Source organism: Chiloscyllium punctatum, chromosome 7 (genome assembly GCF_047496795.1).
Source record: "Chiloscyllium punctatum isolate Juve2018m chromosome 7, sChiPun1.3, whole genome shotgun sequence".
Lineage (NCBI taxonomy): Eukaryota > Metazoa > Chordata > Chondrichthyes > Orectolobiformes > Hemiscylliidae > Chiloscyllium > Chiloscyllium punctatum.
The window spans coordinates 50,858,156-50,875,669 of NC_092745.1; the positions used below are offsets into that span (position 1 = coordinate 50,858,156).

Sequence of the window (17,514 nt, forward strand, 5' to 3'; positions counted from 1 at the left end):
TCAAAACCTATTCAATGAAGGCAAAGAACACTTCATTTGTAACATGAAAATAAAAATGTCTACCTCTCTAAATAATCCAAAACACACAAACACATACAACACACACAAACAGGTAAAGAGAGGAAAATGACTTCTTTCTGCAGAATAGCCACTTTTAACTAATCATGATCAGTTCTTGAAAGAAACAATAAAATATATAGGATCTTCAGATGACTGGACCTTGTTGATGGTAATCTCTGGATTACTTCCAGTGCCATGTGCTAGTGAGGGTAAGAACTAGAGGATATGGCAGATGAATGCACGGCTAAAGAATTAGTGTGGGGGCAGGGATTCAGATTTTTAGATCATTGGGATCTTTTCTGGGACAGAAGTGACCTGTTTAAGAGGGACAGGTTGCATCTGAACTGGAGGGGGACCAATTTCTTGGCGGCCTGGTTTGCTAGCGCTACAAGGGTTTAAACTAGATTGGCAGGAGGTGGGATCCTCAACAGCAGGGAGGCAAGTGCGAGGCTGGAATGAGACGGAGTAATCAGAAATAGTAAAGTCAAGAGACAGGTCAGGCTGGAACATGACAGGGAGCAAGGAATGCCTGTTGGATTAAATTGCATCTATTTTAATGCAAGAGGGCTGACAGGTAAGGCCAATGAACTCAGGGCATGTGTAGCTACATGGGACTGGGATATTATAGCCATTACAGAAGCACGGCTAATGGAGGGACAGGACTGGCAGTTTAATGTGCCAGGGTACAGGTGCTTTCAAGGGGACACAAGTGGTGGAAAGAGGGGAGGGGAGTTGCATTTTTGATTAAGGTGAGTATAATGGCAGTAATCAGAGATGAAATAACTCGGATCATCCAGCTAGGCTTTGTGGGTGGAGCTAAGAACTAAGAAGGGGATGGTGATGTTATTGGGGCTGTACTATAGGCCCCCAAATAGTCAATAGAAATTAGAGGAACAAATATGCAAAGAGACTGGGAAGACTTGCAGGAGTAATACAGTTGTCATAGTAGGGGATTTTAATTTTCCCAACAGAGACTGGGACTGCCGTAGCGTTAAGGGCTTAGATGGGGTGTTATTTGTTAACTGCGGTCAGGAAATGTTCCTCAATCAGTATGTAAAGGGTCCTAACTCAGGAAGAGGAAAAACTCAACCTACTCTTGGGAAATAGGGCAGGACAGGTGATTAGATTAAATTAGATTAGATTCCCTACAGTGTGGAAACAGGCCCTTCAGCCCAACAAGTCCACATTGGCCCTCCGAAGAGGAACCCACCCAGACCCATTTCCCTCTGACTAATGCACCTAACACTATGGGCAATTTCGCAATGCCAATTCCCCGGACCTGCACATCTTTGGACTGTGGGAGGAAACCCACGCAGACATGGAGAGAATGGGCAAACTCCACACAGACAGTCACACAAGGCTGGAATTGAACCCAGGTCCCTGGCGATGTGAGGCAGCAGTGCTAACCACTGATCCGCCGTGCAGTGGGAGAGCATTTTGGGACCAGTGACCATAGTTCTATTAATTTTAAAATAATTATGGAGAGAGACAAAACTGGCCCACGGGTTCAAGTTCTAAATTGGGGTAAGGCAAATTTTGATGGAATTAGATAGGAAGTTGCAGGGGTTGTTTGGAGTAGTCTGTTAGGAGGCAAAGGGACCTCTGGCAAGTGGGAGGCCTTTAAAAGTGAGATAGCTAGAGTTTAAGGTCTATAAGGGTGAGGGTGAAAGGCAAGGTTGACAGGAAAAGGGAATCCTGGATGACAAGAGATATTGAGGCTCTGACCAGAAAAAAAGGAGGCACAGCTCAGGTACAGGCAGCTGGGATCAAGGGAATCCATGCAGGTATAAACGGGTTACAAAAGTTTCTGAAGAAGGAAATCAGGAGGGCAAAAAGAGGGCAGGAGATCGCCTTGGCTGAGAAGATCAGAGTGAATTCAAAGAGGTTCTTTAAGTATATTGAAGGAAAATGAATAACTAGAGAGAGAATAGGACCGCGCAAGGGCCAAGGTGAACCGCAAGAGATGGGCAAGGTCCTCAATAAATATTTCTTCTCTGTATTTACTGTGGAGATAAACATGAAAACTTGGCAACTTGGGGAAGTTAGCGGTCATATCTTGGGGACAATCCACATCCCAGTAGTGGTGGAGTTGGAAGTATTATAATTTTGTACAAAACGTTGCAAAAGAACAAACATTCTAGCCAAAATTTCCATATACATAGTGGAAAAGTCAATCCAAGCATTTTGAGGAGCAAAAGATAGCAAGAAATTTAATTCTGAAAATACTACATCCAGATCATACCAAAGGGACCGTTACAAAGAAATCCCTGAAAATGCATGATTTTCCTTGTTAAACTTTACGATTAGTTTAGCACATTCTTGGTTTCATTTCAGAATGGAGTTATTCATTTTGATATTAAATTTCACTAGCGTTGATTTCTCAATATTTTCTCTCAACCAGGGAAGTTTCATGGAAAAATGTGCACAGAGGGTATCAGCCAATAGCTGAAGGATAAACGTTGCATGACCTCATTGCTTTTAATCACCTAAATTAGTCACACTTATCAAGGCATAGATGCCCAAAAGGAATGAAACATAGTTAAAAAGTCTATCTAGTTTCAAATTACATGGGCTTTAGAATTACACCAAAGTGATGTTGAGTTGACTTTATTTTTTCTTCCTGTCATTGATTTTATCTCCAACTCAACATCAAACATGATGTCACAGAAAAGCAGGTCACAAAGGTCAGAAGAATGACCAATGGAAGAAATACAACAGCCTTTAATCATTTACACTTTCATGAAACTGAGTAAGCCAGCACTACTTTCAAAATGTACTCCAAGTAATCTCTGATGGACCCACTCACATTTCCTACCTCGTGACAACTAGGAATAGTGGGGAATATTCTGTTAAGGATTTATTATTCACCACTGCGAATTTTGCAGTTACTACAGTGTAGCTTACTAATTAAATGCATGAGCCTAAATTTGGAGCACTGCACAACAGCAGCACACACTGTATTGAACACTATTATATCATTACAAAATAGAGACATTTCAAGGAATAAACAATTCATTCAAGAATTGAGCTGGTTAATATGAGAAACAAATTCAACTCAGAATATCTGCAGAAGACAATCACATAATCTAGTGAAATAAATGTATGTCAAACTAAATATTCAGCAGTACTATTATACTTCTGCAAAGCGCCTTGGGGAATATTTAATGATAAAACGTGTGACATGAGTACAAGTTTTTGTTGTTATTAATTTATCCAGTTTATGTAACTAACTACGGACAAGTCAATTACAATCCTTTCCCACAAAACAATGCATGAATATGATCAAGTGTGATACCATTTAACCACCTTACCTGATCATCTCTTCTTGATAAAGGCTGCTGACTACAGGCCCACCAAACCGTAATTTCTGATCAGACTCCTTCACTGAATCCTGAAACATAATCAGATGAATTAGTACACACTCAATAACTGTAAACGTATAGGCAATTTTACAGAAAAGTCGACATTTCCATTTACTGTACATTTCCCAGTTTCATTCAGCCAACATTCTTGTGAAGCCCGCACGATTTGCCTTTTTGAAATAGCAATGAAGGATTTATTGTAAACTTATCAACTTCTTTATTTGGCAAATTGCAAAAATCTTCAAGCTGTACGAAACTAACAATTCACAAAGAAAACATAGGAGCTCACTAGGAAAAGCTGGCGATTCTCCAATCTAGTCCTCATCAAGAAAATAGCCATTCCCTCAAAGCCATTAAAATTATTGTATGAAAATCTTTGTTGCTATTTCATTTTTAGTTGAATTTTGTGCAACTGATGCTTCATTCCTTTATCAAAAGGACAATAAGAAGGATGCAGTTTTCATTTAACAACAACGAGGTAACAAATAGAAAACTGGTTAGTAACGTATGCGAAAATTAAAACAATATTTAAGACTTACAATGAGAATAAAACTGCTTCAAATGAGCTGTAACTAAATTTATTTTCCTCGACCTTTGCTCTACCTACAATTACTAAATTGCAGCCTTTCTGGTGAGTCAACAATGTCTTACATAAGGATCACAGTGTAATAAATACTTAACACGGGCATGCAAATATTTCTCAGGTGAAAGGTTCATTTAATTATTCCCTGAAATTAATCTTTCAGCTATCTGTCTGAGTCTGTACCTTCGTTACTGACTCAGTTTCAACTTCCTAGTCTCACTGATTCCATCACATACGTTGCTACTGAGCTTTTCTTCACAGTGAAGAGTACCACTTGACTTATACCAGATTATTCCTGATGAAGGGCTTTTGCCCGAAACGTCGATTTTGCTGCTCCTCGGATGCTGCCTGAACTGCTGTGCTCTTCCAGCATCACTAATCCAAAATCTGGTTTCCAGCATCTGCAGTCATTGTTTTCACCTTATACCAGATTCAGCAGTACAACTGATACCTACTGAAAAGAAAAACTTCAATCTCTATAGTTTGCAATATGGTGAGGAAATGTGAGGAACAGACAAAAGCACAAGAGGGAAAAGAAGAAGTAGAATAGAAAAAAGGCAAGGAAATGGTAAGAAATGAATTAGATACAAATTCAAACGGACTACAACATTAAGCAATCAAAAACACAGGTAAAAAAAGACCTGTCAAAAGAAAAACAAAGGAAGCAAACAGAGATAAATAGAGGAACAGTAAGTATCTTGGTGAACCATTTGGAAAAAATCACTTTGTAATTAACTTAGCCTGCATTTATTTGTTTTGCCAAATCAGAGAACATCACACTGCCCATTTGCTTCAGGGTTGAACTATGTTCTAGAAATTATTTCTAATGTCACAGAAATACATTTAAAAAGTTTGTTTTAAAGAAAGCTTATATTTAGTCGGAGACCAAAACATATTTTGTCATTTTCAAAGATGGGTCGATTATAATTTGCAAATATGTAGTGGGGTGAAACGGAATAACATTCTCAAGCATTCTGACATATAAACAATATTTAATGCAAGTCAAGGAAGGAAGCAATAGAGGTAATCAGACGCTTACAAAGAAGCAGATTTTAAGAAGTGATTGAAATGGAGTCATCTGGAGGGGTGTATTGAGGGAATTCTGGAACCTGTGGCACTTTCATTCTCCCTGAACAATGCATGGAATCACAACCAGTAGAAGTTGGAAATGCAAGATTGCCTTAAAATCATCTTTTCTATTTGGTATTTTTTTTATTGTGGGCTTGTCCTGATAGCCTATAGTATGAAAAATAAACAACAAAAAAGTAAGCTGTCAATGTGGAATGACCTGCCAGAGGAAGTGGTGGAGGCTAGTACAATTGCAATATTTAAAAGGCATCTGGATGGGTATACGAACAGGAAGGGTTTGGAGGGATATGAGCCGGGTGCTGGCAGGTGGGACCAGATTGGTTTGGGATATATGGTTGGCATGGACGAGTTGGACTGATGGGTCTATTTCCATTCTGTACATCTCTATGACTCTATTTGTTAGAAACAAAAAGACACTTTAAAAGAATATCAAATAGTGAACTAAACCAACCCACCTCTAAAACAAAGGCAATCAGACTGCAGAGCTCGAGTGACTATCCAGACGTACAACAATAAAAAAATTCCATAATGCTGTAATAGATAATTACTAATCGCCTGTCAGAATCAGTTTGCACGGCCATGTTTTCAATAAGAACAACAGGAATCAATTATTCTCTATGGTTAACTTTTGTACATTAGTTGGATTTTTTTTCTGGTCCGACACTATGACACGTGCTCTGTAGGATGGAGTGACATTTCTAGGTTTACAAAGCTTCATCAGAGGTCACAGTTGTACAGTCCAACAAGTCAGCAACTTCAAACAATGAACACGCTGACAGCTCTGCATGATTCGTATGCATCTCCCATTGAACACCAGGCTCAAAAATACAATGAAACAAAGCTGGCAAATAAATGTGTAGACCTTACTTTCTTCAACTGAGAAATGCAGAGTACAAAAAGAACAGATTATTCCCCAGGGTACCCCAATGAAACACTCAAAATGGATGCATGAATAGGAGTTCAGACTGACAAGAAGTCAAAATCTTGTGATCAGAAGCTTACAAAGAAGCAGATTTTAAGAAGCAATTTAGAATAAGTCAACTGGAGGGCTTTATTGAGAACATTCTGGAATGTTGGTGTATAGGATGAGCTGAAGGGCTAATATTGTTGATGATATTCGACAGTTGTATGACCTTTAGAGAACCCTGTGAACATTCCTGTACATGCTACAGATGGCATAATCAAAGTTGCTTTTCTGTACTGTTTTCTGTACTGACTGTTTGTTACACTGTATGAGAGAGAGTTTTGTTCCCAGTCATCAGATTTCACCTTGGACTGGGATTGCAAACAGTGCCAGAACCAAACACAAGCCTCCAGACCAGCCATTGATTGAGGGGTCCCGATATTGCAGGAGAGTGTGAGGCTCATGGCTTTCTTTTCCTTCCTTTTTCATTTTTTTTATTACTTAGTAGATGGTCATGTTACAGTCCTTTCTCCTTCCTTTTTCATCTTTTATTATTACTAACAAATGTTGATATTTGAGCAAATTGCTGTTGTCGAGTTTTCTCTTAACTAGATTTAACCAAATCTGAAAAGAACCACTTGGATACACCGTGTGATCCAAGACAGTTGGGCACATTACTTTCCACTGAATAATGTATGGGCCCACCACCAGTGGAATCTGGAAATGCAAGGTTGCTCTAAATGTTTTCTAATTCTATTTATTAGTTAGTTCTTCCCTTATTCAAAGTTTGGTTGAGGAATAAACGAAACTGTGCCATATAGTCAGAGTCCTTCAGCACGGAGACAGGCCCTTTGGCCCAAACTGGTCCATGCCAGCCAAAATGTCCTTCCATGCTTGCCGCATTTCCCTGCACTTGGCCTACATCCCTCTAATCATTTCCTATCCATGTATTCGAATAACATTTTTCCTAAAGCAAGGTGACCAAAACTGAACACAATACTCCAAGTGCGGACTAAAGAGAAATGTCAAAGAGAAATTCTACTATTTCAAAGATCCAGAAAACACATAGAAAACTGGCAGTTCAATAACTGAAGAGGGGCAGTGTTCTGGTATGATTTTGATTTGTTCCATTGTACATACAAATTTTCATGAGCCACATGGGTTTTATGGATTGTTAAGTTTGCTTGAATTTTGGTGGTGGAGTAGGTAGTAATTTCTTTCAAGTACAAAGTGCTGCTAAGTGTTGTCATTTTCTTGAGGCTCCTTACTCAAGGGTGAAACATGATTGAATATTAATTTCTATCACTAGAGAAAGACTGAAAGCAAATCCAAATCTAGGGGTCAGAAATACAATACTAATATTAATAAAGTGAATTAGGAACAGAAGAGAAAATTCTTTAGTCACAAAATGATAAGAATGCGGAACGAAAACAGAAATTGCTGGAGAAACTCAGCAAGTCTGGCAACATCTGTAGAGAGAAAGCGGAGTTAATGTTTCAGGTCCAGTGACCCTTCTTCAGAACTGCAGAGAGAATGTGGAATTTGCTTTCACAAAGAAGTGTCTGAGGCCAATTGCATAGAAGCATTTAGAGAGAAGGTATATGGGGCCATGCGGGAGAAGTGAATAGAAGGATATGTGAAGAGATTAGATGGAACAGGATGGGAGAAGGAGGCAGTGTGGGCCCTGGTGCTTCTTCTATTTTCAGGCCCACTGATTATTATGTAATAATTCTGAATTGCCTAATTAGAAAAAAGTCTAACAATTCTTTTTGTTCTGGAATTTCAATTTATTTGTACATGATAACAATTTTATGACAAGTGAATCTACATTTTAAATAAAAATGACCGAACAATGAGTTCATCAAAACTACATTGATTTTCATACTTTGTTGAAAAGTCTTCCAGGAAATCATTTGATCAACTAAATCTTTTAATTGACTTAAAGGACGATGAATGGCAGTCATCAGTCATTTGCAAGATTTAACTTTTGTAATTTGGTCAAATATTGGCAACAAAACCTCCTTCTGATTTCTACCTACCATTTTCCTTAACAGCATCTCAGCTGATAAATCAATATTTTTCTATGTTGAATACTGATTGGGGCAGGTACTGAGGGTTGCAAGGATACAGAATGCACTCTGGATGAAGCAGCTCAACGTTCCTCACCAAGTATCACCACTACTCACTGAGTTAAAACACTCAATAGCGAGACTACATCTGGAACAAGTGATGAGGGAACACACAAGAGGGAGAAATCCTACTTGGTCTCATCCTCACTAAACAACCTGTCACAAATATATCCAAGACATTTTTGGTACGAGTGGCTACTGCATAGTCCTGTGGAAACAAAGGTCTTAGTTTTGTGTGCAGGATACACTGCATCATGTTATGTTGCAGTACCACTGTATTAAATGGACTTTGATGAGATCTAGCAGCTGAAAAATAGGTTCTGTGGGCCATCTGTAGCAGAATTGTATTCAACTACACGTTACTTGATGAATCGGCATACCCCCCACTCTAACATAGCATCAAGTCAGGGGATCAACTCCAGTTCAATGAAGGGTACAGGAAGGCATGTCAGGAAAGCACTAAGTATACCTAAAAACTAGGTGTCAACCTGGTGAAGCTATGCACAAGATTACATGCATGCCAAACAATGGAAGTAACATGCAACAGACATAGGTGAGCAATCCACAACCAACAGATGACATCTAAGCTCTGCAGGCCTCTGACATCCAGCCATTAATGGTATTGGAAAATTGAGCAACCAACAGGAGGTGATTCCACGAATATCCCTTCTTCAGTGATGATGGAACCCAGCACATCAGTGCAAATTACAAAAGTAAAGCATTTGCAATCACCGTCAGCCAGAAGTGATGAGTGGATGATCCACTTTGACCTCCTAAGAAGGTCCCCTGCTTCAAAAGATGTCAGTCTTCAGCCAATTTGATTCACAGGATGTCAGAAACAATTGAACATACTGAATGCAGCAAAGGCTAAAGGCCCTGACAACATTCCCACAAATGTTGAAGACTTGTGCTTCAGAATTAGCTATGCCCCCAGCTCGCTAAGTGTTCCACAACAACTACAATAATATGGAAAATTACCCAACTATACATTGCTTATGAAAACCAGGCAAATCCAACTCAGCCCATTACCATTCGATAAGTCTACACTCAATCATTATAGTGATGCAAGGGGTCACTGACAGTGCTATCACATGGCACCACTTCGCAATAAGTGACAATCAGTTGGGTTCTGCCAGGGCTACTCAGCTCCTGGCCTCATCATAATCTTGAACAAAACAGATGAACCCCAGAGATGAGGAAGAAGAAACTTTGTTTGACATAGACAAAGGTGTGACACAAAATAGTCCTAGATAAATTGGAGTTTTTGGGAACAGAACAAAAACTCTCTGCTGGATGAAGACACACCAGCCCAAAAGGAGATGGCTGTTGGAGGTCAATTGTTTTAATTCGAGGATGTAATTACAGAATTTCTCTAGATAGATATTTTAATCAACCTGTTCAGTTATTTTATGAAACATATCTCCAGCAGATGGGACTTTAACCCAGGCTTTCTAGCAGAGGTGGCGTGTGACAACAGCCCATAATTTCTCAGAGTACTGGCCTAAACTCAACCAGCATTTTCTAATTTTCTTACCATCTGAGCAGGTATTTGAGGCATATGTGCGACAGCAACCTTCAGAACCAGAATGTTAGAGCAGCTGTGCATGCTCATGCCAGAGCACTGGACTCAATCATAGTCAGCTGCTTCAATGACTTTCCTTCTACCATCAAAGTCAGATGTGGGACTGTTCACTGCTGATAATATGAAGTTCAAAATGATTCACAGCACTTCATATTCTGAAACAGTCCATGCAGCAAGATCTAGACAACATCCAGCATGTCAAAATACCATTTGGGCACTCAAGTGTCAGGCTATGACCATTCAATGATATTGAATGTCATTACACGGCTGAGTCTTCCACAACAGAAATCCTGGGGTTATAATTGACCAGAATTGAACTGGACTAGCCATCTAAATACTGTGCCTGCCAAAGCAGGTCAAAGTCTAGAAATTCTGCAGCAAGTAACTCAACTTCCGTCTCCCCAGTGTCTGTCTACCATCTGCAAGACACAAGTCAGGAATCAAATAGAATATTCTCCATTTGTCTAGATGAGTACAGTTCTAACAATACTGTTCAGGACTAAGTAGTTTGCTTGACTGTTATCTCATCTAACACCTTCAACATTTACTCCCTTCACCCCCTGTGTACAGTGGCAGCAGTATGTACTGGCTAAAAATACCCAAGGATCCTTCAATAGCACCTGCCAAACTTGCAACGAGTACCACCTAGAAAGACAAGGGCAGCAAATGAATGGAAACATCATCACCTACAAGTTCTCCACTAATGACAACCACATGGTGACGCATTTCAGAAGAACTAATGCAAGAGGGAAATGTGCTGTAGTACTATCAACAGATGGAGGGATCTGGGTGCACATGTCCACAGCTCCCTGAAAGTAGCAACAGAAATGCATAAACATGGTCAAGAAGGCATACAGCATTTATGTCATCATCGGTCAGAGCTTGGAGTATAAAAATTGGCAAGTCATGTTGCAGTTGTGTAGAACTGTAGTTAGGCCAGAGTTTGAATATTATGTACAGTTCTGGTTGCCACACTACCAGAACAATGTGGAGGCTTTGGAGAAGGTACAGAAAGATTTTGCCAGGAAATTCCTGTTTTGGAGGGTATTAGCTATGAAAAGAAATAGGACAAACTTGGCTTGAATGAAGGATGAGGGGTGATGTGATAGAAGTTTACAAAACAATGAAAGGCATGGATAGTCAGAATCTGTTTTTCCCGGGGTGAAAATGTTAATTACTTGGGAACATAGGTATAAAAGTAAAAGAGGGTAAATTTAAAGGAGAAGTGGGAGACACGTTTTTTTTAACAGAGGGATCCAAGTGCCTGGAATGTGCTGCCAGAGGTGGTGGTCAAGGCAGATACAATAGCAATATTTAAGAGCATCTTGACAGATATATGAATAGGCAGAGAATAGAGGGATATGGACAGCACAAAACATAGAACAGTACACCACAGTACAGGCCCTTCGGCCCTTGGTGTTGTGCCCACATTTTATCTTACTCTAAGATCAAACTAACCTACATTTTATTATCATCCATGTGCCTATCCAAGAGTTGCTTATGTCCCTAATGCATCTGACTCTACTACCACCACTGGCAGTGCATTCCATGCACCCACCACACACTGTAAAAAACCTACATCTGACATCTCCCCTAAACCTTTCTCTAAACATCTAAAAGTTATGCCCTCTCATGACAGCCATTTCTGCCCTGGGAAAAAGTCTCTGGCAGTCTACTCCATCTATGCCTCTCGTCATCTTGTCCACCTCCATCAAGCCACCTCTCATTTTTCTTCGCTCCAGTGAGAAAAATCCTAGCTCCCTCAAATGTTCTTCATAAAACATACCCTCCAGGCCAGACAGCATCCTGGTAAATCTCCTTTGCACTCTCTCTAAAGCTTCCACATCCTTCCTATAATAACCCGAACTGAACACAATATTCTAAGTGTAGTCTAACCAGGGCTTTATAGAACTGCAGCATCATCTCATGGCTCTTAAACTCAATTCCCCCTGCTAATGAAAGCCTACACACCATATGCCTTCTTAACAACCCTATCATTTTGGGTAGTAACTTTGAGGGATTTCTAGACATTCCAAGATTCCTCTGTTCCTCCACACTGCCAAGAATTCTGCCTTTAACCCTGTAATCTGCATTCAAATTTGACCTTCCAAAATGAATCACTTGACAATTTTCCAGGTTGAACTCCATCTGCCACTTCTCAGCTCAGCTCTACTTCCTGTCAATGCCCCGTTGCAACCTACAACAGCCCTCCACACTATCCACAACTCTATCAACTTTTGTGTCATCGGCAAACTTACTAACCCACCCTTCCACTTCCTCATCCAAGTTATTTATAAAAATTACAAGAGCAGAAGTCTCAGAACAGATCCTGCGGAACATCATTGCTTACCGAGCTCCAGGCTAAATACTTTTCATTGACTACTACCCTTCGTCTGCTATGGGCCAGCCAAATCTGTATCCAGACAGTCAAATTTCCCTGTATCCCATGCTTCCTTACTTTCTGAATGAGTCTAACGTGGGGAATCTTATCAAATGCCTTGTTAAAATCCATGTTCATCACATCCATTGCTCTACCTTCATCAATATGTTTTGCAACAGCCTCAAGGAATTCAGTAAGGCTTATGAGGCATGACCTGCCCTCACAAAGCCATGTTGATTATCTCTAATAAAGCTATGCTTTTCCAAATAATCATAAATCCTGTCTCTCAGAATCCTCTCCAATAAATTGCCCACCACCGATGCAAAATTGACTGGTCTATAATTTCCAGGGTTATCGCTATTCCCTTTCTTGAACAAGGGAATAACCTTTGCCACTTTCCAATCATCTGATACTACTCTAGTGGACAGTGAGGACGCAAAGGTCATTGCCAAAGGTGCAGCAATCTCTTCCCTCACTTTCTGTTGAAACCTTGGGTATATCCCAACTGGCCCAGGGGACTTATCTATCCTCATGTTTTTCAAAATTTCCAGCACTTCCTCCTTCTTAACATGAACCTGTTCAAGCATATCAGCCTGTTTCACACTGTCCTCACAAATGACAAGGTCCCTCCTCTTACTTGTGAAGACTGAAGCAAAGTATTCATTAAATTCCTCCCCTACCTCATCTGATGCTAGGCACAAGTTCCTTCCACAATCCTGATCAGCCCTATCTTCACTTTGGCCATCCTCTTGATCCTCACATAAGTCCAGAATGCCTTGGGGCTTTCCTTAATGTTACCCATCAAGAATTTCTCATGCTCTTTACAGTTCTCCTAAGTCCATTCTTCAGTTCCTTCCTGGCTACCTTGTAACCCTCTAGAACCCTCTCTGATTCTTGCTTCCTCGACTTTAAGTAAGCAGAGAGATGAAAGGTTTTCAGTTTAGAAAGGAATCATGTGTTGACAGAGTCTTGATGGGCCTAAGTGCCTGTTCCTGTGCTGTTCTTTTAAGCCACACACCATCCTACCAATACCACTGTTCCTTCACTATTGCTGGGTCAAATTCTTAAATCTCCATTCCTAACAGCACTGCAATTACACCTACTCCCATGGACTGCAAAATTGCAAGAAGGCATCACCTCTTGATAACGCAAGCCTAATGCACACGTCCCACAAATGAATATATTAAGAAAACTCAGCAGTTTTAAAGAGAGGATCTTTGGATGATTTGTCTCTGCTACAACTAATTATATTCATTCTACATTTATGCTTTTCCATGCAACTTAAAATAACATAGGACATTAATTATGCTGTGACTTGATTTGCAATTTCACATAATGGTTGTGGATGAAAACATTATTTCATGCCCCTAAAAGTTTATATTAAGTCAACAGTAATTCGCATTTTTCAAAATTGCCGATTCGGTTTAATCTAGACCTGTGTGCAGCACACTCACCCCTAACCCCCTCAATATTCCATTAAACTCAATATTTCTGATGACTTAAACGAGAAAACTTTGAAATACCAAGTGGCAGGTCTAGACATTCTATCATAGGATTCCAAAGGGTCAATTCGATTTTAGACAAATCAAAGGTGATTACATCATGCCTTTGGAAGCAATTTGTCAATAAAATCAGGACTGAAATTCCCTCTTTGCTGCAATTCTACGTGACAGTCTGTCACAACACTGCCCCCACACACTTGTCACTGACAGACAGGTTACAATTGTTATGTAAATATACAGCTACCTTTCACTGATATGATCCTGTCATTTTTATGCAACTATAGAATTATTGGTGACCATTGCAAGCTGTAGGATACGGTGTTCACACAGGTTGACAGATACCAAATGCAGTGATCTATGACCAGCTTTCCTATCATGATTAAACCTACAAACATCTGTTGTATTATTGAAAGTTAAAATGATCCAACAGGGGACAGTAAAATTGATAATCATTGAAGGAGGCTGAATTGTTCCAAGATTCCCTTGCCATTATTTAAATATGTTGTTACAACAGTGATTAAACTTCAAAGGTGCATTACTTGGTTTAAATCACTTTAAAGCATCGAGAGGCTGTGAAAGGTGCGACATAAAAGGCAAGTCTTTTCATTCTTCAAAAACCTTGACAATAGAAATAATTTCATAGCCAACCAGTCAGACAAAAGATCACAAGACTCAAAATGTTAACTCTATTTTTCTCTCCATAGATGCTACCAGAACTGCTGAGTTTCTCCAGCACTTTGTTGCTGTTTCAAATCTCCAGCAGCTGCAGTTCTTACTTTTATTTTTATGTACACGTAAATTCAAACTTTGGGCATTAAAACTCTTTGAAATGCAAGCATGCACGGGTAGTTCTCCTATAATACCGTAGTTGCGTTTCAGCAAAACTTTACTTAATAGAAATAATGGGGCCTATGGGAAAAGTGGAGTAAGGGGCAGATCAGCAAAAAAAATCATTCACGGTCACTCAAAAATCACCCAAAAGCCAAACACAAAGTATAGCACAGCCTGAACGAAGGTTTAAATCATATTTATTAATGAGACAAAAGTAAATTTAACACACTACATTGAAAAAATATTGTTAATGCAGGAACAGAGTCATCATCATCATCATCACCACCTCCAGGTGCAGTTGTGGTTGTAGAAGCGAATGGCTGTGGTTGATTGTCTTCTGACTGATTCTTGGAGATTGCTTTAAAAAAAAATCCAATTTTTGCTGCTTTGCTCTTTTTCTTCTATCTTGAAGATGATGTTCATACAGCGCCAGGTGATATCTTATTGAATGAACTGCTACCCTGCTGTGTTTTGCATTGTAATCGTTGCCCTTTAAGAGCTGCAACTGCCTCTCAATTTCCCTCAGGATAGAAGACAAAAGAGAAGTGGAAAGCTCTTGTGGTACTGCATCCTGGACTTCATCTTTTTCATCTCCAGCTACCACTTCCCCCTCAGTGACAGTTGTAGATCAGCTGTAGAGAGGTCTTCAGAGTGAAACTCAAGCAGCTCTTCAATATCCTCACTTTCCACTTCTTCAAAGCCAACCTGCTTTGCAAGAGCAACACAATGTTCTTTGATTTTTGGAGCTCCTCTGACAGTTCACATTCTTGAATATCTTGGACTATGAGAAGAAATACCAGTGCATGCTCCACATCTGCACAGGCAGATTCACCAATTAACTTAATGTTATAGTATGCAAAGTAGTTTGTAAAACCAGCAAACCATCCACTGCTAGCACTAAAGGCAGGTACATCTGCAGGATTTTGAGCATTTTTCTTCAAAAATGAATAAGGCTTTCTCTTTTATGGTGAGAAAGGTGGTCTCACATCACTTTTTTGTCTGATTTTCTATCCAAACACTTAGAAGCCTCTCCATCTCCTCAAGTTTATTTAGCTGTGACCTCACACATTTGCTGGTTCTCAGACTTGTTGCAGCAGTACAGCTTGCTTTAATATTTTCAGCATTACCTCTACTGGTGCGTAGACTCCCTTATTTTATCACATGTTTTCTCCTTATGCTCAAAACACAATTTTTGCTGCTTTGCTCTTTTTCTTCTATCTTGAAGATGATGTTCATACAGCGCCAGGTGATATCTTATTGAATGAACTGCTACCCTGCTGTGTTTTGCATTGTAATCGTTGCCCTTTAAGAGCTGCAACTGCCTCTCAATTTCCCTCAGGATAGAAGACAAAAGAGAAGTGGAAAGCTCTTGTGGTACTGCATCCTGGACTTCATCTTTTTCATCTCCAGCTACCACTTCCCCCTCAGTGACAGTTGTAGATCAGCTGTAGAGAGGTCTTCAGAGTGCACAAAAAAAGCAGCATCTATGTTCTCTGCCAGTGTTATAGCCTTTCTTTTGCATTCACTACCAGCACTTTTATCACCAGGATGCTTCTTGCTGTTGTCACTATTTTTTTTTTGCAAAACTGGAGGAGCATAATCAAGGAGTAGATTGTGTAATATGCACAAAAACAAATCAGAAAGGCAAATGGTTTGTATGAGAGTAATGCAGTCTTGCAGGAATTATACAGGGCTTGTACAGGAATTATACAAGAATATTCTTGCCTCAGAGCAGAGCAATAAACATTCATTAGTTTAATTTTTGAGATGAAGTTGCTCAATGTTTAGTACTGTACCTCTCATGTTCTGACAACAGCTGACATCAGCGCATGCACAGAACAGCACGGAGAATTCAGTGCTGACATCAGCGCATGTGCAGAACAACACAGAGATTTTGGTGCACGCGCAGAATGAAGAGTGCGAAACAATCCCCATTGGAATCGCACTATTGCGAACAGAGGCAAGTGTTCGCGAATACATTGTTCCCTAATTCTTACAGCAATGTTATAGCTAAATCGTGCTACTGAAAGATGCTTTATATGAGAACTACCTACCACACAGAACATGACAGTCTTCAGCCACCAGTCTGTGCAGAATTAGCTAGATCCCTTGGCCTTAATTGGTCCGATACATTCAACCTTAAGCAAACTGAGAGAATTTTATTTCACCGAGCTTCCTATTTACCCAATTAGACCCTGTTAAAGTTATGCATAAATCCAAATAATTTGACTGCACAAACTCATTGGTAACATGACAAAATTGGTATCTTTGATAGGAAACATATAACAGGGCATGGAAGAAAACTCAACATATTCTCAGATTTTCATATTTGTACCTGCACTACACTAATAGGATAATAGCTATCTACTATATTGTCTAAAAAAAAGGAACTCCATTTTGAACTACTCACTTACATGAAGTTTTCTCCTGTGATGCACACATAAATGAATCAGAGATGGAGCTTGTTTTAAATTCAGCATATCATTAAGTCTCACATTAACAAGGAATGGTGTAACAAATAACATCTGAGGAAAACGTCAATAAATCAGAGATGGCATTGAAATATTTATGTTCATTCTGGCACAAAATGTCATCTAAAGTTACATTAAAATCTTTGTCATGTATCTCAATTTGCTTTCATAATTAAAATATGCTGAATGGGCTAACTTGCATTCTGTGATTTAACAAGCTACAGGGAAAGGCTGAATAGGCTGGGGATATTTTCCCTGGAGTGTCAAAGGCTGAGAGGTGACCTTATAGAGGTTTATAAAATCATGAGGATCATGGATAGGGTAAATAGACAAGATCTTTTCCCTGCAGTAGGGGGGTCCAGAACTAGAGGCCATAGGTTTAGAGTGAGAGGGGAAAAATTTAAAAGGGACCTAAGGGGCAATTTTTTCCTGCAGAGAATGGTGCGTGTATGTAATGAGCTGCCAGAGGAGGTGGTGGAGGCTGGTACAACTGCAATGTTTGAAAGACACCTGGATGGGTATATGAATAGGAAAGGTTTAAAGCGATAAAGGCCAAGTACTGGCAAATGGAACTAAATTAGGTTAGGATATCTGGTCGGCATAGATGAGTTGGACCGAGGG

General features: G+C 39.7%; 1 protein-coding gene across 7 annotated transcripts in view; it reads right to left on the bottom strand.

Moving 5' to 3' along the window:
• Positions 1–17,514, bottom strand: part of acbd6 (acyl-CoA binding domain containing 6) — a 183,064-nt gene that overhangs the window by 134,538 nt on the left and 31,012 nt on the right. For all 7 annotated transcript variants that reach the window (XM_072573528.1, XM_072573521.1, XM_072573525.1 and 4 more), the window contains one exon: positions 3,372–3,451. In XM_072573528.1, coding sequence (XP_072429629.1) covers positions 3,372–3,451 — 80 coding nt within the window. The remainder of the gene's footprint in view (positions 1–3,371; positions 3,452–17,514) is intronic.